General features: G+C 40.1%; 2 protein-coding genes across 3 annotated transcripts in view; one reads left to right on the top strand and one right to left on the bottom strand.

Moving 5' to 3' along the window:
* Positions 1–18,917, bottom strand: part of CWF19L2 (CWF19 like cell cycle control factor 2) — a 156,959-nt gene extending 138,042 nt beyond the window's left edge. For both annotated transcript variants that reach the window (XM_012095379.4, XM_060399260.1), the window contains exons 1-3: positions 18,807–18,917; positions 16,371–16,481; positions 15,537–15,656 (exon numbers count right to left, since the gene is read on the bottom strand). In XM_012095379.4, coding sequence (XP_011950769.2) covers positions 15,537–15,656; positions 16,371–16,481; positions 18,807–18,899 — 324 coding nt within the window. In that variant the 5' untranslated portion in view covers positions 18,900–18,917. The remainder of the gene's footprint in view (positions 1–15,536; positions 15,657–16,370; positions 16,482–18,806) is intronic.
* LOC114118382 (homeobox protein OTX2) lies at positions 3,884–6,078 on the top strand. The gene has a single exon (XM_027979163.3). It carries the CDS (start codon positions 4,163–4,165, stop codon positions 5,030–5,032), a length of 870 nt encoding a protein of 289 aa, XP_027834964.1. The 5' UTR covers positions 3,884–4,162; the 3' UTR covers positions 5,033–6,078.
* Positions 18,918–22,070: the final 3,153 nt, after the last annotated feature.

Below are 22,070 nucleotides of genomic sequence, written 5' to 3'. Positions count from 1 at the left end.
AACAGTGTCAGACTTTATTTTGGGGGGCTCCAAAATCACTGCAGATGGTGACTGCAGCCATGAAATTTAAAGACACTTACTCCTTGGAAGGAAAGTTATGACCAACCTAGATAGCATATTCAAAAGCAGAGACATTACTTTGCCAACAAACGTCCATCTAGTCAAAGCTATGGTTTTTCCAGTGGTCATGTATGGATGTGAGAGTTGGACTGTGAAGAAAGCTGGTCTCTGAAGAATTGATGCTTTTGAACTGTGGTGTTGGAGAAGACTCTTGAGAGTCCCTTGGACTGCAAGGAGATCCAACCAATCCATCCTAAAGATCAGTCCTGGGTGTTCACTGGAAGGACTGATGCTGAAGCTGAAACTCCAATACTTTGGCCACCTCATGTAAAGAGCTGACTCACTGGAAAAGACCCTGATGCTGGGAGGGATTGGGGGCAGGAGGAGAAGGGACGACAGAGGATGAGATGGCTGGATGGCATCACCGACTCGATGGACACTGGTTTGGGTGAACTCCGGGAGTTGGTGATGGACAGGGAGGCCTGGCGTGCTGTGACTCATGAGGTCACAAAGAGTCGGACACGACTGAGAGACTGAACTGAACTGAATCTAACACTGTTAAGTTCCTTATAGTTAAATTCACATACATACATACACAAACATACACGCACACACTTTTATACCATGTTCTTTCTTACTTCCATGCCTTTGCTCTCACAACTCCTTGTGCACACACACTTCTATGTGCAAAGCTGATTCTCACTCATCCTTTACATCTCAACTCCAGCATCATTTCCTCAATAAACCTGCATATAAAATCCTTCTTCCCTAATACCCTGAAATGCCACGGCATCATGACATTACATACTGAAAGTATGTGTCTACTTAATTAATTAATGAGTTCCCCAAAAGTTCAAACTCTATATACTTATATTCCCCACGTATATGAAAGTATCTGGCAAAAAAAGCCAGCATTCAATAAATGTGCATTAAAATTAGCTGAACTGACTCTTCCAACAACTCAAGGCAGAGACTTCAGGCGGCCGCCTGCATCCAAGCGTTCGGTATCAGGCGCTGCATGAAGGAAGCCTATGTGGCACAGCTGGCGGTCTCACTCCTTTACACAAGGACACGCGGACCATTCGGTATAGCTCTCCTGCCTCCTTCTCATCTGTATTGATTTTGTTGCTAATTTCCACTCTTATTCACTCACCTCACCACTTCAGCATGATTTACCTTCCCCTCCCCCAACACCATGACCTAAGCTCTCTTGCTGATATTAATTTCAATCCTCCGTCTTACCTTGAAGAATTATAAACTATCAATGTGACTCTTGACCTAAGAGAGGTCCCAGGACTCTTCTTATGTGTAGCCATCATAATTAACCACACTCCTCTTCCCATCTAACAGTCAAAACCTAAAGACAGAACCAAGACAGAAAAGCACCACCTGTGAAAATATACGTATTTATATATATGTTATATACGCACATAAAATTCATAAAATTTATATATGTAAAATATAGGCTTTACATGTAATGTGTGTGTATATATATATAAATATGTATATTTCTCAAGGTACTTGAGGACTTCTGCATTGGTCATGAAAAAATAAATGCCACATCAGATTAGAGATATACAGAAATGAAAATAAAAGTAGAAAATATAAGAAACAACTGTTTCTAGACATTGACTCTCAGTTGTGCAGGACTATGATCACTGAGAAAAGAGAAACAAGTCAATGTTACAGTTACACTCTACCGGTTCTTGCCTGCTGGCACTTTCTAGACAAAGGCACAAGGAGAGGTAATTCAAGCACAGTATGACAATCTCACTGAGTTAAAAGAAATAGAATTTTAACTTCATGATGACTGAGACAGAGTATCCATGAAAAGGAACCTACACAGAGAAAGAGTTCCAGAAAACTATATGAGACCCCTGTAGCCTTTAACTCAAAAACAAACCAAACATGTTTACAATGTAAGTCCACAAGGATACACAAAGAATAACTACCATGTAAGAAACAATTATTAGAATAACTACCATGTAAGGAACAATTATGCTATTTCCGGCAGAACAATGGTAAAGAATCCATCTGCCAATGCAGGAGATGCAGGAGATGCAGGTTCGATCTCTAGGTCGGGAAGATCCCCTGAGGCAGGAAATGGCAACCTGCTCCAGTATTCATACCTGGAAAATTCCACAGACAGAGAAGCCTGATGAACTACAGTCCATGGAGCTGCAAAGAGTGAGATACAACTGAGCACACACACATAAGCAGAGAGATCTCCAGAGCTCACAAACCGCCAGATCAGCAGAGAAACCACAAAACTAGAATTAAAACAGACTGGGAAAAAAGCCCAGGAAAAAAAAAAAACAACTGAAAAAAACCCCTCATGGCTCAGCTGGTAAAGAATCCACCTGCAAGGCAGGAGATACGGGTTCAGTCTCTGGGCTGGGAAGGTCCCCTGGAGAAGGGAACGGTTACCCACTCTAGTATTCTGATCTGCAGAATTCCATGGAATGTGTAAAAATAAATAAATAAGAATGCTAAAAAAAACAACTAAGGAAATGAAGCTAAGAGAAAAAGGAATAAAAAACAAATGGGACAAATAGAAAAGGGACTGGCAAGAAGAGAAACTCAAACATATCTATAATTATATTAAACATAAATAATCTCAGCACTATCTAATAGGATCTTTCTATATCTAAACCACCCAATATGGTAGCCACTAATCTAGCCATAGAGACTTCCCTGGTGGCTCAGACGGGAAAGCATCTGCCTATAATGCAGGAGACCTGGGTTCGATCCCTGGGTTGGGAAGATCCTCTGGCGAAGGAAATGGCAACCCACTCCAGTACTCTTGCCTGGAAAATCCCATGGACGGAAGAGCCTGGTAGGCTACAGATGTGGAGTCGCAAAGAGTCGGACACAACTGAGTGACTTCACCTTACCTTACCTTACCTTAATCTAGCCATATGTGTCTATGAACACAAAAAAATCTGGCTAGTGAGACTAAAGAAATGATCTTTCAACCTTGTAACTTCAATAAATTGATTAAAAATTTAAAACTCAATGTGGCTATCATATTAGACAGTGGAGAAAATTCTCTAATTTAAAAGGAAGAAATTGATCCGCTAAATAAAAAGGCAAGCCTTAAATATAGACTGTCCACAAGAAATACACTTTAAATGTAAAATAAAGATACATTAAAACTAAAAAATTTTTTAAAAAGATACACCATGAAAGCAAAAATAGTAACAAAACTAAAAAGGCTTTATTAACATGAGACAAAAGTAGGCCTTAAGAATATTACCAGAAATAAAGAGGAACATTTCATGATATTACAATCATCAATTCATCAACAAGATATAACTATCCTAAATGTGTATTTACCTAACAAGACTTCAAAATACATGAGGTAAAACTGACAAAACCCGAAGAAGAAAAAGACAAATTCACAACACAGAGACTTTACACTGTGAATAAACTTTCTCCCAAGTTGACATTCACAGAACACTACAACTATCAACAACACCTGAATATACATACATTTCAATTACACAAGAAATTTTAACCAAGATAGAGCACAGGCTAAGCCATAAACTCAGCCTCATAATTTTTTTAAAAAACTAAATTATACATAGTATGTTTTATGACAACAACTGAATTAAATTTGAAGCCAGAAACAAAAAGTGAAATGGGTTAAATCCACAAATTACTAGAAAACTTTAAAACTCATATACAGTCTGTAAGTTTAAAAAATAACAAAGTTAATTAGAAAATATTTTGAAAAGGATGACAATGAAAATATAACATCAAAATCAGTTACATGGAGATCAAACAGTGCTAGGAGAAAAATCTAGATTATAAATACTCAATTAGGGAGAGCGGAACCGACCTCAGCTCCAACTCAGCCTCCACTGTTATTAAAAATAAAAATCGCTAGAGAAGCCCTCCTCAAGTCTACTTTGATAGCTGGCTATTTGGAATTTTGAAGGATAATTTGATTTTTTTCCTCTAACCCCCCATGTGGCTGTAAGTTCCACCACTCCAAACCCACCCACCAAGGACTCTGAATCTGTCCAACCCGGGCGAAGCGAGACCTTCCGGCTGGGTCCCCCGGATTTGGGCCGACTTTGCGCCTCCAAACAACCTTAGCATGATGTCTTATCTTAAGCAACCGCCTTATGCCGTCAATGGGCTGAGTCTGACCACTTCGGGCATGGACTTGCTGCACCCCTCGGTGGGCTACCCGGCCACCCCTCGGAAACAGCGGCGGGAAAGGACGACGTTCACCCGAGCGCAGCTAGATGTGCTGGAAGCATTGTTTGCTAAGACCCGATACCCAGACATCTTCATGCGGGAGGAGGTGGCGCTGAAAATCAACTTGCCTGAGTCCAGGGTACAGGTATGGTTTAAGAATCGAAGAGCTAAGTGCCGCCAACAGCAGCAGCAACAGCAGAACGGAGGTCAAAACAAAGTGAGACCTGCCAAAAAGAAGACATCTCCTGCCCGGGAAGTGAGTTCAGAGAGTGGAACAAGTGGCCAATTCACTCCCCCCTCTAGCACCTCAGTCCCAGCCATTTCCAGCAGCAGTGCTCCTGTGTCTATCTGGAGCCCAGCTTCCATCTCCCCACTGTCAGATCCCCTGTCCACCTCCTCTTCCTGCATGCAGAGGTCCTATCCCATGACCTATACTCAGGCTTCAGGTTATAGTCAAGGATATGCTGGCTCAACTTCCTACTTTGGGGGCATGGACTGTGGATCTTATTTGACCCCTATGCATCACCAGCTTCCTGGACCAGGGACCACACTCAGTCCCATGGGTACCAATGCAGTCACCAGCCATCTCAATCAGTCCCCAGCTTCTCTTTCCACCCAGGGATATGGAGCTTCAAGTTTGGGTTTTAACTCAACCACTGATTGCTTGGATTATAAGGACCAAACTGCCTCCTGGAAGCTTAACTTCAATGCTGACTGCTTGGATTATAAAGATCAGACATCTTCGTGGAAATTCCAGGTTTTGTGAAGACCTGTAGAACCTCTTTTTGTGGGTGATTTTTAAGTATACTGGGCTGGACATTCCAGTTTTAGCCAGGCATTGGTTAAAAGAGTTAGATGGTATGATGTTCAGACTCATCTTCTGATCAATGTCCTGGGAGGCATAGAAGGAAAATGAAAGGCCTTAGAGAGGCCTACCAACCAGCTACCTGAAATGGACAAACCAATCTACTTAATACTTAAGATCCTGTTATAGTTTTAGATCATTGGTTTTCCTGATTCACAAAGTGATCGAAAGCATTCTAGCCATGTGCAACCAAATACCACCAAAAATAAATGAGCAGAACTAAATTGTGAGGGGAAGGAGGGAAGGACATAGCCTTCTTAAGCAGAGGTATTCCAATGTTTTAGCCAATCCTTGGTTGAATCCTAGGAATGGACAGTGTCTCAAGCTCACTCACGTTTCATGACCAACTGGTAGTTGGCACTGAAAAACTTTTCAGGGCTGTGTGAATTGTGCGACTGATTGTCCTAGATGCACTACTTTATTTAAAAAAATAATGTTCATAAGGAGTCAATATGTAGTTTAAGAGACAATCAGTGTGTGTCTTATATAAATGGTACATCTGTGGTTTTTAATCTGTGCTAGACTTCAAAACTGTGATCTCCTGTTATTGTATGCAACCTTGAACTCCACCTCTGCAGGGGTTCTTCTGTGATTAAATAGGTTATAATTATAAATAAATTCAGAGCAACTGAGTACTTATCTAAAAAGATTACCTTTGACTGGAGGTGAGCTGCACTGAAACTTTACAACAAAATGTCTCTGGACAAGGAGAGTAAGAGAAGAGAAACAAAAGGACACTAATTCATCATGTAATTTACTGTTGGTAAACCTAGCAGTAAAGAGACATTGGTCAATTGCTCTGACCCTGATGAATTTATAAGCTGAGATCATCGTTGTTTATGCTTGCAGATGTTAACTGGAAAAGTTATATATGCATAAACCTTTCTTCCTGATTTGGCAGATATGTATAATTATATTAAAATGGTTCTAGCACAAAAAAAAAAAAATACTCAATTAGAAAACAAAAAAGGTTTAGAATGAAAGACCTATGTACCCACTTAAGGAAGTTAGAAAAAGAAAAGAAAATTAAATACAAAATATATAATAAGAAAGAAATGGAAATAAAAAGACAGTGGAAATAACAGAATGTACACAAATAGAAAAATCAATTTTTGAAAAAAATCATTAATAAAATTGATAAACCTAAAACTACACTGACCAAGGAAACAAAGAGGAAATAGAAATAGCTAAAATCAGGAATGAAAGGAGGGGACGTAAATTCAACAATTTAGATGACATAAACAAATTCCTTGCAAATCTAAATTACCATAACTCAAGAATAAAGAGAAAACATTTAATACAGATTTTAATAGAATTAAATTTGCACTTTAAGCATCCCACAAAGAAAATGCTAAGCCTAGACAGTCTGACTAGTAAGCTTTAACAATCATTTAAGGAAGAAACCACACCAATCTTAACACAAACTTTTCTGCAAACAGAAGAAAAAGAATTTTTTTTTTCTAATTCATATGTGAGGCCAGCATTACCTTTAACACTAAAACCCAATATCCCTCATAAACACTTGATGCAAAACTTCTCAACCAACTGTGGGCAAATCAAATTATAAAAAAACATATTCAGTAAAATTCACATGTAAATATATATAAATAAAATATTTTATAAAGAAAAATGACCAAACAGGGTTTATCCCAGGAATTCAGCTTCCTGTAATATTAAAAAAATTAACCTATGTAATTCTTCATGTTAACAGAATAAAAGAGAAAAATCATATGATTACATTAATAGATGTGTAAAAAGTATTTGACAAAATCCAATGCTTATTCAACACACCAACTCTTAGAAAAAAAATTAAAATAGAGGAGAATTTACTCAATCTAAAAGGGCATACATGAAAAGCCCACAGCTAATATGCTTTCAGGTGAAAGATACTTTCCACTTAAGGAACAGGTAAGGAGGTCCAGCCTCATTACTTCTAATGAACACTATACTGAAGTCCTAGCTAGTGAAATAAAATAAAAAATTAACAAATGAGGTAAAAGGCATAGATTGGAAAGAAAAAAAGTGTCTTTACTCACACATAACACAATCATATACTAAGAAATCAACCAAAAAAAGCTAACACTAGTACTTGTGAATCAGGCAAATATGCAAGAATCTATTGTAAAGACATATATTAGCTGCAAATACAAGAAACATAAAATTTATTTTTAAAATTCCATTTCCAGCAGCACCCCAAGAAAATAAAATATAAAAATATAGCAAAAGATGATAGTAAGACCTCTACACTGAAAACATCAGAAAACTGTGACAGAAATTTTTAAAAAAACTTTAAAAGATAGATATACCATATGCACGATGGGTTGCATGACTCTATTTTAAGATATTAATTCTCTCAAAATCGATCTATTGATGCAAAACATTTCCAATCAAAACATTAGTAGCCACTTTTGCTGAAAATGATGTGATTCTAAAATTTACTTTAAAAATGAAAATATCCTAGAGTAGCAAAACACTTTTCAAAAAGAACAAAATCATAGAACTTACACTACTTTATTCCAAGACTTACCCTAGAATTGACAAAATTAAGACAATGTATTTACTGTCCAAGGGGAGACATGCAAGTCAACGGAACAGAAGAGAGTCTAGAAATTATCCCACAAATATATATGCTCAATTGTATTTAACTTGTAGCTCAGTCGGTAAAGAATTTGCCTGCAGTGCAAGAGACCTGGGTTCGATCCCTGGGTTGGCAAGATCCCCTGGAGAAGGAAATGGCAACCCACTCCAGTATCCTTGCCTGGAAAATCTCATGGACAGAGGAACCTGGTGGATTGCAGTCCATGGGGTCGCAAAGAGTCGGGCACGACTGAGCGACTAACACACAAGTAATTCAACAGAGAAAGGTTAGCCTTCTCAACAAATGATACTGGAACATGTGGAAATTCATATGGGAAAAAACTAAACTTTGACACTTACTACATACCATAAACAAAAATTACTCAAAATGAATTACTGACAAAAAAGCCAAAGCTACAAAATTTCTTGAAAAAAAAAACAGGAGAAAATCTTTACAACCCTGAGATACACAAGTTAGGACATCAAAAGCAGTAATGAGGAGAAATTAATGGTAAAAGAACATAACTGATAAACTGGAGTTCATAAAAGAAAACAGAATGGCCAATAAAGATTTAAATTAATGCTCCACATCACTGATCTTCAAGGAAATATCACATGAAATATTACTACACACAGTAGGATGGCCAGAAAACTATAAAGACTGAATATTCCAAGTGCTCTTCAAGATGCAGAATAACTGGAACTCTTATAAGCTGCTGAGAGGAGTGTAAAATGGTCCAAACACTTTGGAAAACAATGGTATTTTTCCAAGAGAAAAACATGTCCACAAAAAGACTTGTAAACATTCACAGTAGCTTTATTTAGTGTTTTTTATTTACTAAGTTGGGCCCAACTTTTTGCAATCCCATGGACTATGGCTCACTAGGCTCTCTGCCCATGGGATTTCACAGTGAGAATACCCCCATCTATTTGCCATGAAGTGATAGGACCGGATGCCATGATCTTAGTTTTCTGAATGTTGAGCTTTAAGCCAACGTTTTCACTCTCCTCTTTCACTTTCATCAAGAGGCTCTTTACATCTTCACTTTCTGCCTTAAGCATGGTGTCATCTGCATATCTGAGGTTATTGATATTTCTCCCAGTAATCTTGATTCCAGCTTGTGCTTCATCCAGGCTGGCATTTCACATGATGTACTCTGCATGTAAGTTAAATAAGCAGGGTGACAATACACAGCCTTGACGTACTTCTTTCCCAATTTGGAACCAGTCAATTGTTCCATATCTGGTCCTAACTGTTGCTTCTTGACCAGCATATAGGTTTCTCAGGAGGGAGGTCAGCTGGTCTGGTAGTCCCATCTCTTTAAGAATTTTTCAGTCTGTTGTAATCCACAGAGTCAAAGGCTTTAGTGTAGTGAATGAAGCAGAAGTAGATGTTTTTCTGGAATTCTCTTGCTTTTCCTGTGATCCAACGTAAGTTGACAATTTGATCTCTGGTTCCTCTGCCTTTTTTAAATCCAGTTTGAACATCTGGAAGTTCTCAGTTCATGTACTGTTGAAACCCAGCTTGGAGAATTTTCAGCATTACTTTGCAAGCAAGTGAGATGAATGCAATTGCACACTGGTTTTAACATTCTTTATTGCCTTTCTTTGGGATCAAATGAAAACTGACCTTTTCCAGTCCTGTGGCCATTACTAAGTTTTCCAAATTTGCTGGCATATTAGTCATATTAGCCACAAACTAAAAAACAACCCAAATGACTCTGAACAGATTATTTAAAATAGACAAGCAAATTATGGTATATCCACATACTTTAATAAAGCAAAAAAGAGAAAAGAAATACTGATACATGCAATCACTTGAGTTGCAAAAACATAATGTCAAGCCAAAGAATCACAACATAAAAAACATTGTATTACAGTCGACCCTTGAACAGTGTGGGGCTTAGAGGTGCCTACCCTCTGTGCAGTGGAAAAAGAACATGTAACTTTACAGTTGGCCGTCCATATCTACAGGTCCACATCTGCAGATTCAACCAACCAACTGTGGATCATGTAGTAGTATGGTACATATTTCTCAAAAAAGATCCACATATAAATGGACCTGTACAATCCAAACTGCTGTTGTTCAAGGATTAACCATATATGAATATTTGTGCTACTGCTGTGTTATGCTTCAGAGAAGGCAATGGCAACCTACTCCAGTACTCTTGCCTGGAAAATCCCATTGACAAAGGGGCCTGGTAGGCTACAGTCCATGTGGTCACGAAGAGTCAGACACAACTGAGCGACCTCATTTTCACTTTCCACTTTCATGCATTGGAGAGAAATGGCAACCCACTCCACTGTTCTTGCCTGGAGAATCCCAGGGACAGGGGAGCCTGGTGGGCTGCCGTCTATGGGGTCACACAGAGTCAGACACGACTGAAGCAACTTAGCAGCAGCAGCAGCAGCTGTGTTATGCTTAGTCGCTCAGTCATGTCTGACTCTTTGTGACCCCATGGACTGTAGCCCGCCAGGCTCCTCTGTCCATGGGGCTCTCCAGGCAAGAATACTAGAGTGGGTTGCTGTGCCCTCCTTCAGGGGATCTTTCCAACCCAGAAATCGAACCAGAGTCTCCTGCACTGCAGGCGGATTCTTTACCACCTAAGCTACTGGGGAAGCCCATGTGAATATTTATATGGAATCCCAATATAGGGAAAACGAATCTATAAAGTGATAAAGCAGACCTATCGCTGCCCAGAGAGGAGGAAGAGGGAGGGTGAGGAAGAACTGATTGCAAAGAGCCATGAGGAACTTTATGGGGAATGGAAATGCTCTATACCTTAACTGATAGAGCTAACCAGGTATAAGAATTAAACAGTAGACTTAATAGAGGATTATTTTATTATATATAAATTATACCTCAGCAAAACTGATTTTAAAAGTTAAAAAAAAAAATCAAGAGACTGTGACAGTCAAGATATGCTTTCCAGTCTCACATGGATCTTAAAGGGTTCCCATTTGCTTCTATTACTACCTAAGCAAAGCTGTTTCAAGTCTACACAATTTCAATCCCTCTATTCTACCTCTACTCTCGAGTTGTCTTCTCACATGATGATTTTACCTTCCACTTCACAAATGAAACAGAACATCAAGCAGAAATACCATCAATAATCTGTTTGCCATATTTATCTGCTACTTCCTCTTCATTATCTGTGTTTATGTACATCTTTATTACTTCCTTGCTAAGAAGTACATCTTTATTACTTTCCTGCTAAGAAGACAAGGTGCTCCTACTTCCATTAAGCTTACCCCTTCCTCTGAAACCTTGCTCACCCAAATGCAGCATTCTCAATAATATCTAAGCCTGTCTCCCTAAAAGCATTTTTTCAAAAAGAGCTCCCAACCAACCTGATTCCCCAAACTATTCTTCTTTCTTTCCTTTCACTGTCAATATAAGTTTTTCTTTACTTCTTCAGTCAACCTCAATGTGATGTGTGCGCTGAACATTCATTCAAATTATTCTCTGTAAGGTGTATGTTGCTGCTGCTAAGTCACTTCAGTCATGTCCGACTCTGTGTGAACACATAGACGGCAGCCCACCAGGCTCCCCAGTCCCTGGGATTCTCCAGGCAAGAACACTGGAGTGGGTTGCCATTTCCTGCTCCAATGCATGAAAGTGAAAAGTGAAAGTGAGTGTTACACAACTTTAAAGGCAGAATAAATGTGCATGCTATATGTGGCAACAGAAAGACTTACATATCAGAAAACAACAATAACAAGAAAACAAAGAACGGGACAGTGAGTCTCTGATAAAGGGAAGCAAGTGCCCTTAATCAAACGGCATAAATGATTAGTCACCCTGACACATATATCCCCATGGGATGGGGATTCTTAACAGCTATGAAAGTTGTGTAAATTCCTGAGTTTTATAAACTCCACTGAAATAAACAACTTTGTATATAAATTTCTTATTGAAGAGAAGACCAATTTTATCAGTTCTCAATGAAGTCAGCAACTCAATCCCACAATTGTGGAAACAGTACCCCTATTTTGCTTTTCCTTTAAGATTTTCCAACTCCCTTTGTCCTGAGCTATATTCAAAAGAATTTTATTTTCTATATAATATTCCTACCATTACAAAACATGCTGGATACTTGGTAAAACTATCCAGCTGTATTTCTCACTGTGAATGAAGATGCTGCATTCTCATATAGCTGTAAAGAACAACACTGCATAGGAACCTGGAATGTTAGGCCCATGAATCAAGGTAAATGAGATGTGATCAAGAAGAGGATGGCAAGAGTAAACATCAACATCTTAGGAATCAGTAAACTAAAACGGACGAGGATGGAAGAATTAAATTCAGACCACCATTGTATCTACTACTGTGGGGAAGAATTCCTTACCAGAAACGGAGTAGCCCTCAGAGTCAAAAAGAGAATCTGAAATGCAGTACTTGGGTGCAACCTCAAAAATGACAAAACGATCTAAGTTCATTTCCAAGACAAACCATTCAACATCACAGTAATTCAAGTCTATGCCCCAACAACTGATGCTGAAGAACCTGAAGCTGACCAGTTCTATGAAGACCTACACCACCTTCTAAAACTAATACCAAAAAAAAGAGATGTTCTTTTCCTCACAGAGGATTGGAATGCAAAAGTAGCAAATCAACAGATACCCAGAGTAACAGGCAAGTTTGGCCTTGGAGTGAAAAATGAAGCAGGGCAAAGGCTAATAGTTTTCTCAAGAGAACACGACGGTCACACCAAACCCTTTTCCAACAACCCAAGACACAATTCTACACAAGGAGATCATCAGATGATCAATACCTAAAGCAGACTGATAGATTCTTAGCAGCTGAAGACAGAGAAGTCATCAAAAGTCAGTCAGCAAAAACAGGACCTGGAGCTAACCATGGCTGTGAGCTCCTCATTGCAAAATTCAGACTTAAATTGAAGAAAGTAGAGAAAACCATTAGGCCATTCAGGTATGATCTAAATCAAATGCCTTATGATTATACAGTGGATGTGACAAACAGATTTAAAGGATTATACCTGGTAAACAGAGTGCCTAAAGAACTATGGATGGAGGTTCATAACATTGTACAGGAGGCAGTGACTAAAACAATCCCAAAGAAAAACAAATACAAGAAAGCAAAGTGGTTATCTGAGGAAGCTTTACAAATAGCTGAAGAAAAGAAGGGAAAGGCAAGAGAAAGGGAAAGATACACCTAACTGAATGCAGAGCTCCAGAGAATAGCAAGGAGATATAAGGCCTTCTTAAATGAACAATACAAAGAAACAGAAATCAACCAAATGGGAAAGACTAGAAATCTCTTTAAGAAAACTGGAGATATCAAGGGACATTTCATGCAAGAATGGATATAATAAAGGACAGGAACAGTGAAGATCTAACAGAAACAAAAGAAATTAAGAAGAAGTGCCAAGAATACACAGAAGAACTACACAAAAAAAGGGTCTCAATGACCCACATAAGCACATAAGCACGATGGTGTGGTCACTCACCTAGAACCCAACATCCTGGAGCATGAAGTCAAGTGGGCCTTAGGAGGCATTACTACAAAGATAGTGGAGATGACGGAATTCCAGCTAAGCTACTTCAAATGATAAAAAATGATACTGAAAAGGTGTTGCACTCAACATGTCAGCAAATCTGGAAAACTCAGTAGTAGCCACAAGACTGAAAAAGGTCAGTTTTCATTCCAATCCCAAATAAGAGCAATGCCAAAGAATGCTCAAATTACCATACAATTGCACTCATTTCATATGCTAGCAGAATTATGCTCAAAATCCTTCAAACCAGGCTTTAGCAGGATGTGAACTGAGAACTTCTATATATACAAGCTGCATTTAGAAAAGGCAGAGGAACCAGAAATCAAACTGCCAACATTTGCTGGATCGTAGAAAAAGCAAGGGAATTGCAAAAAAATATCTGCTTCATTGACTACACTAAAGCCTTTGAATGTGTGGATCACAACAAACTGTGGACAAGTCTTAAAGAGATGGAAATACCAAACCATCTTATCTGTCTCTTGAGAAACCTGTATGGGAGTCAAGAAGCAACAGTCAGAACCAGACATGGAACAATGGACTGGTTCAAAATTGGGAAAGGAGACCGACAAGGCTGTATACTGTCACCCTGCTTATTTAAATTAAATGCAGAGTACATCATGTGAAATGCCAGGCTGCATGAATCACAAGCTGCGGTCAAGACTACTGGGATCAATATCAACAACCTCAGATATGCAGATGGCATATCTGGCACTGTAATGACAGAAAGTAAAGGGGATCTAAAGAGCCTCCTGATGAGGGTGAAAGAGGAGAGTGAAAAAGCTGGCTTGATACTCAACATGAAAAAAACTAAGACTGTAGCATCCAGTCCCATCACTTCATGGCAAATAGAAGGGTGAAAACGGGTAGTAGTGACAAAATTTATTTTCTTGGGCTCCAAAATCAGTGCAGATGGTGACTGTAGCCATGAAATTAAAAGATGTTTGCTCCTTGGCAGGAAAGCTATGACAAATCTCAAGAGTATATTAAAGAGCAGAGATACCCCTTTGCTGACAAAGGTCCGTATAATCAAAGCTATGGTTTTCCCAGTAGTCACGTCCAGATACGAGAGCTGGACCATAAAGAAGGCTAAGCACCAAAGAATTGGTACTTTCAAATTGTGGTACTAGAGAAGATTCTTGAGGTCCCTTGGACTGCAAGGAGATCAAACCAGCCAATCCTAAAGGAAATCAACCCTGAACTGGAAGGACTGTTGCTGAAGCTGAAGCTCCAATACTTCGGCCACCTGATTTGAAGAGTCAACTCACTGGAAAAGAACGTGATGCTGGGAAAGACTGAAGGCAAAAGGAGAAGGGGGCAGCACAGAATGAAGACAGTTAGACTGCATCAACAACTCAATGGATATGAATGTGAGCAAACTCCAGGACATAGTGGAGGACAGAGTCTGGTGTGCTGTAGTCCATGGAGTAGCAAAGAGTCGGACATGACTTAGCGACTAAAACTACAACATTCTTATATAAAACAAGCTTTCATGAGCCAATTAGCATCTCAGGGCATACTGCCAAAATTTAATTTCTGAAACTACAAGAGGGCCAGACTGGACTGACTTTTTGGAGTCCAGTCTGGCCTTCTTATGAAGACTCAACTGTATAATCCTCTGAAGATCATACCTAGGAGTGCAATTATCACTAAACACCTCCAACTCATCTCATTAAGCACCACGTACTTTTCTCTTCCTGAAAATAACCATGAGGGTTTGCCTTGCTTTCCTTTGTTCTGTGAGTCCTCTCATCCAAAACCTGGCTAGAGACACAACAGATCCAGCACTCTCTTCCTTTCTGTCCCAAAGATAAATACACAAACACAACCCATTTTAAACACTTAATTGTTAATGCCTATGAAAAACAAACTGAGGTAACAAACAAACAAAGTCTTGGTACTCTTTGCCTTATTTTATGGTACAATTTTTACTCCCCTTTCACTCTTTCCTGTTTCTCCTAATTTTCCAAATGCTTCTGCCTAAAATCCTTTACTTGCTGTCTGGCTTCTCAGTATTGGTATTCTTCCTTCTTTTCAATTTCCCAAGGCAATTCATCCATGCTAATGGCTTTAAACAGCAATGATTCTCCAACCACATCTCCATCCTCTAGCCCTTATCTACAACCTAAGGTCCATATTTCTACCATTTCCTGTACACCTCCAAGTAGATGACTCCCAAGCATTTTCTTGGGCGTGTATCTTAACTAGTAATATTTCCTAAGTTCTCATAAGTATTTTAGGTCCCAGTATGTTGCTTCTTTAGATACAATATTCTCAAGTAGCTTCTTTGGTTAGTTTTAGCACATACTTACTGATGAACTGTCGGTTGACTCATTTTTTTCACACTTTCGTTTCTTGCTCTTTTTTTTCTTCTCTTTCTTTACTTTTTTTGAATGCTTGTCTTTTTTCTTCTTTTTCTTCACACAGTCTTCCTATAAATAATCATTTTGAAGAGGCAAGAATTTAGTTTTAGCTTACTTTAAAAAGTAAGTATTTTGAGGAAAAGATCTATGTCCTAAAACACTTTAAATCTTTCATGAAAGGAGACAAGGAATATGATTAAATAAATAGCTTCTTCTAAAAAATTTTGACATGCTTCTATAATATATGCACTACTAATAAACCATATAGCTAAAATTTCTTGGAAAAATATAAGGAGTTTTAATTTATTTGTAAATACATTGACAGACAGATATAATCAAACATATATATGAAAACACAGTGTATATGTATCTCCTTCAACGGGCCCAAGAGAATTTATAGATTACGAACCATATAAAATCTAACAAGACAGCATAAACTGTGGAAAGAGAAAGCAAGAATTGAGACATCCCCCTTAAAAAAAAAAGCATCACATTAAGTTTAAAATACATAACATTTTAGATCCATAAACTTACCACAAGTGGACTGGAAACTTGGATCTAAGCTTTCTACCAGCCAACTCAACTAATACAATCTTTCCAATATCATGTCCAAAATATCAATATATACTACTCTAGCCAGAAAGACAAATATTCAGTACTGTCAACTATGTGATATTCATTCTTTAACTTGTGAAAAAGAGTTTATAAACTTGCTCCTCCAGTATTAACTTGAATAAGTGCAAAAAAAAAAAGCTTACACCAAGTAAGCCTAATAGTATTTACCTGTGAGATTTGTTCAACTCTCTTAATCACATCAGGTAGCATCCATGTTTCCTCACCCCGAAGTCGTTTCAGTTCTTTACGCCTTTCTTCCTTTTCAAAATTGGCTTTAGCCTAAAACCGTGAAAAAAGAAAAATTAACAACTGACCCACCTACTTCTCACCAAAAAAGCAAAACAGAAACCTCCCCCACTTTCGTGCAAGGCTCACCACAAATTTGCTTCTATCAAAGTGTGTGTGCATGCATACTAAGACACTTCAGTTGTGACAGACTCTTTGCAACCCCATGGACTGTAGCCTGTCAGGCTCCTCTGTCCATGGGATTCTCCTCTCAAGAATACTGGAGCGGACTGTCATGCCCTCCTCCAGAGCATCTCCCCAAACCTCGGGACTGAATCCGCGTCTCTTACGTCTCCTGCACTGGCAGGTGGGTTCTTTACCACTAACACCACCTGGGAAGCCCCTACCAAAGTGTAAGAAAGATTAAAAACAACAAATTCTCCTTCCACATTACCAATTGCATTACCAATTAGCAATCACTAGTGAAAGGAACCGGACTTCCCTAGTAGCTCAGGTAGTAAAGAATCCGCCTGCAATGGGGAAGACCTGGATTCAATCCCTCAGTTTGGAAGATCCCCTGAAGGAGGGTGTGGCAATCCACTCCAGTATTCCTGCCTGGAGAACCTCATGGACAGAGGAGCCGGGTGGACTACAGACCACAGGGTCACAAACAGTCAGACAGGACTGCATGAGGAAGCACAGCACAGTACAGTGAAATGAGCCACCAATCAAGGACAGAATCTTGGGACCTACTGCAGACCTCTTCCTGTCCCCTAAGCTCCCTACTTTAAAAATGACTTGAATTTCTTTTCCCTTCGCTATTCCACTGACAGCGCCTGATACTTCTGTAACTGTTAGGAGACTGACCTCCATACCCTCAATCTGCAATGTCCATAACCCTCTACCCACACCCTCAAAATGCTTCAGAAAGAATCACCTTTCTAAAAACAAATGATCATATTGATAAGTTTTTATCATTCAAAAACAGTCAAACTAAGTAACAGCTTCCTAAGAAGTTGTTCCTGCCTTTTCATTCTCTCCCCAAATTTCAAAGCTAGGATTGGTCCTTCTCAAAATTCTGTACATAGATATACTATAAAATTTATCATAGTTTACAAATCCACTCCCTCCAAAAACTCCCTCTGAAATATCAGAGACAAGGATGAAGGATATTTATTATACACATATATTACATATGTTGAAATCAGGGACCACCAATCTTTCACCTCTGTAAGACTTATTGCCCTTTTCTTCCCCTGTAAAATCTGACTGCAGTCATTATAACTTCTCCTTCCTATCTCCTACACCGGTTCCTTATTTGCATTTAATGGAGAAGGAAATGGCAACCCACTCCAGTACTCTTGCCTGGAATATCCCATGAACGGAGGAGCCTGGTAGGCTGCCGTCCATGGGGTAGCGAAGAGTCGGACACGACTGAGCGACTTCACTTTCACTTTTCACTTTCATGCACTGGAGAAGGAAATGGCAATCCACTCCAGTGTTCTTGCCTGGAGAATCCCAGGGACAGGGCAGCCTGGTGGGCTGCCGTCTGTGGGGTCGCACAGAGTCGGACACGACTGAAGCGACTTAACAGCAGCAGCAGCATTTAAATGTGTTTTAAACGGTTATAGCTTAAAACAGATAAAATAATGATCATCACTTGTTTCACCTTACACTGTTCTCTAACTACAACTTTTCCCCTTCACACTTCTTTTCCCCTGCCACACTTCTCACATCTTCTGAGCTAAGTCAATAGTACAGTTTACTTCCTCCCTTCCTTATTTTACTTCTACTCATTTCAATCTTAATGAAAAACACGTTTCTCAACTTTTTTCGAGGAGCTAAATTTTTTAGATCTCTGTCTCAGTCGCTGTTTGGTTCAGTACGGGTTTGCAATAAGCCGGATAACTGACACAAATAACTTAAAAGGAGAATGAAACGATCTACTCTAACGTGCCTTACACGAGTTTCTGAAAACGGAAAATTTCATTTCAGATATAACAAGACGGAGGACCTAGGCTGTAAGATATGCAGGGAAAGTAGTGGGGTCCCTCGAAAGTGCGCAGCACAGGTGATCAGGTGCTAGAAATGTCAAGCACGGATGCTTTAAAAGATAAGGAACGTCAGAGGAAAGGAACAAGTTTTCTGGAAAAGAATATGAGCAACTGGAGCCTTCCAGACCATCTAAGAGGCAGAAGATACCAACAGTGTGCGAGCATCCCAAAGGAAAACATCTATCCCCACACAACTAGATACGGTAAGATACTGAGGAACTGAAACAGGAAAAGGTGCAGGGAGGCAGGAGAGCTAGACGCCTGACTCCCAGAAAGCCTCCACTCTCAAATCTAAATGACTCCCAAAGCCTCAAAACTGAGGTACCTGGCGCAACACCTCGGTCCTGGCACTTCGAATCTGTTCTTTACGCTCTTCGATGCTACTCGCACTTTCAAATCTACCCCCGGCAGCCGCCATAGTTGTTGTCGTAAAGCTAGGAAGCCGGCACAAAAATCTCGGTTTACGACTGTCGTAATTTAGTAAACAAACCGGGACTTCCGACTAGGGGGAGGAGGGAATCTGCGCCACCAAAAGAGCATGCGCAAACCGTTGCTTATTATTTCGGTAAATTGTCTACCCCTTAGGTTTGGAAGAAACCGAAGGTTAAGTCAAGGGGTTACACTCCTTCGTGTATTGGGGTTGCCCTGAACAAGACTTGTGTCAGCGTACATGTATTACGCAGTTTGCACGGGACTGACGGCATGTCACAGCTGAAGTGGAGTCGCTCAGTCGTGTCCGACTCAGCGACCCCATGGACTGTAGCCTACCACACTCGTGGGATTTTCCAGGCAAGAGTACTGGAGTGGGTTGCCATTTCCTTTTCCAGGGGATTTTCCCGACCCAGGGATCGAATCCGGGTCTCCCGCATTGACGCTATGCGACCCCATAGATGGCAGCCCACCATGTTCCGCCTTCCCTGGGATTCTCCAGGCAAGAACACTGGAGTGGGTTGCCATTTCCTTAGATTAAAGGTACATGTTGTAAAGATTTCTACCAAAGTGCCCTTATCGCCAAAGAGGTTTCCCTGTGCTGGAGGAATGGACTAAAGGAAGGCTGGCCAGAAAGACAGTGCAAGCTAGCAGGAGAGAAGACTTGCTTTGAAGAGTGAGCAGTTTGCTTTGGTGGATTTTTTTTTTTTTTTTAAGCACAGTATATGAAAAAGTCATGTGAATTTCGCATTGCACTTCATAATTTATACTTGTTTAAAGTGTAACATTTTTTCTGACCTCATACTGTTTGTTCATACTGTCTCAGTAACAAGTGAAAAAAAAAGAGGAATGGGTATTTTTCTTCCCTTTCCAGAGAATAAAGAAGATAAAAGAGAACAGCGAGCAGGCCTGAATATTTCTAGTTGTTCTTTTTTTGTTTTTGTTTACTTTAAAAACTCCTAACTTTGAACGTAACTAAATTTGCTCTTCTGCCCCTTAACTGTACAGGAGCTACACTTCACACCTATTTTCCTTTGACTGTGTTAAATACATCTACTATCTGGTGTGAAGGAGAAGGGGGCATCAAAGGATAAGAAGGCTGGATGGCATCACCAATGCAATAGACAAGAACTTGGGCATGGGAGATGGTGAGGGATAGGGAGGCCTGGCATGCTGCAATCCATGGGGTCTAAGAGAATAGAACGTGACTGGGTGATTGAACAGCAACATCTGGTGTTTCAGTTCAGTTCAGTTCAGTTGCTCAGTCGTGCCCAACTCTTTGCGACCCCATGAATCGCAGCATGCCAGGCCTCCCTGCCCATCACCATCTCCCGGAGTTCACTCAGACTCAGGTCCATCGAGTCCGTGATGCCATCCAGCCATCTCATCCTCTGTTGTCCCCTTCTCCTGCCCCCAATCCCTCCCAGCATCAGAGTCTTTTCCAATGAGTCAACTCTTCGCATGAGGTGGCCAAAGTACTGGAGCTTCAGCTTTAGCATCATTCCTTCCAAAGAAGTCCCAGGGTTGATCTCCTTCAGAATGGACTGGTTGGATCTCCTTGCAGTCCAAGGGACCCTCAAGCAAGAGTCTTCTCCAACACCACAGTTCAAATGCATCAATTCTTCAGTGCTCAGCCTTCTTCACAGTCCAACTCTCACATCCATACATGACCACAGGAAAAACCATAGCCTTGACTAGGCGGACCTTAGTCGGCAAAGTAATGTCTCTGCTTTTGAATATGCTATCTAGGTTGGTCATAAGTTTTCTTCCAAGGAGTAAGCATCTTTTAATCTCATGGCTGCAGTCACCATCTGCAGTGATTTTGGAGCCCAAAAAAATAAAGTCTGACACTGTTTCCACTGTTTCCCCATCTATTTCCCATGAAGTGATGGGACCAGATGCCATGATCTTCGTTTTCTGAATGTTGAGCTTACCCTTACAATATCCTTCCCCTTATAGTTACATATCAGAAAGAAGGCTGCAGAGCCACCCAACTGCCAGACTCAATTGCTGGATTACACCAGCCTATGGCTGAAACAATGCAGGGAGAAGAAATCTAGATTCTAACACCATTTCCTTTAGGATGGACTGGTTGGATCTCTTGCAGTCCAAGGGACTCTCAAGAGTCTTCTCCAACAACACAGTTCAAAAGCATCATTTCTTTAGGTCTCAGCTTTCTTTACAGTCCAACATTCACATCCATACATGACAACTGGAAAAACTATAGCTTTGACTAGACAAACTTTGGTGGTAATGTCTCTGCTTTTTAATATGCTATCTAGGTTGGTCATAACTTTTCTTCCAAAGAGTGAGCATCTTTTAATTCCACGGCTACAGAGACCATATGCAGTGAATTTGGAGCCCCCCAAAATAAAGTCTCTCATTGTTTCCCCATCTATTTGCCATGAAGTGATGGGACTGGATGCTATGATCTTAGTTTTCTGAATGTTGAATTTGAAGCCAACTTTTTCACTCTCCTCTTTCAGTTTCATCAAAAGCCTCTTTAGTTCTTTGATTTCTGCCATAAGGGTGGCATCATCTGCACCAAAGAGGCAGCTGGGGAAAGTCAATAAATAAGATTTTGGTGAAGGAGAGTTCAATGCAATCAAGTTCTTACTGCAAGAGGTATTCTGCTAGTCACAAGGATCTGATGTTATTAAGAAACGATTTAGTGCTTTTCTAGATATGAGGAGATGCAAGGATTAGGATCATGAAATCAGTTCCTGAAAATATCCAACTGTCTAAAGACTGGATGCAAGAGGAGAAGGGGATAACAGAGGGTGAGATGGTTGGATAGCATCACCAACTTAATGAACGTGAGTTTCAGCAAGCTCTAGGAGATGTGAAGGACAGGGATGCCTGGCGTGCTGCAGTCCATGGGGCACAGAGTCAGACACAACTGAGCGACTTAACAACAACAATCTAAAGACCTGTCGCACCAGATTCCCTGAAGCACAAAGTGCCTTATTCCACCCTGAACTCGCTCTAGGGGTGTTGAAGGTCAACAGCTGCGGTAGCACAGGGCTCAGTCTCTGCAGAGGCAGATGGTAAATGCCCTTGTTGTTCAGTCAGAGGCAATGCTTTTGGCTAGTGCCAATTTGTAGTTGACAGGTAAGCGCCAACTTGTAATTGACAACATAAACTATATTGAGGTATGTTG

Source organism: Ovis aries, chromosome 15, assembly GCF_016772045.2.
Source record: "Ovis aries strain OAR_USU_Benz2616 breed Rambouillet chromosome 15, ARS-UI_Ramb_v3.0, whole genome shotgun sequence".
NCBI lineage: Eukaryota > Metazoa > Chordata > Mammalia > Artiodactyla > Bovidae > Ovis > Ovis aries.
This window is presented reverse-complemented; position numbering and strand designations above follow the sequence as displayed.

What these genes read in the sequence shown, in the direction of transcription:
- LOC114118382 (XM_027979163.3), top strand. Translation starts at nt 4,163, where the DNA reads ATGATGTCTTATCTTAAGCAACCGCCTTATGCCGTCAATGGGCTGAGT.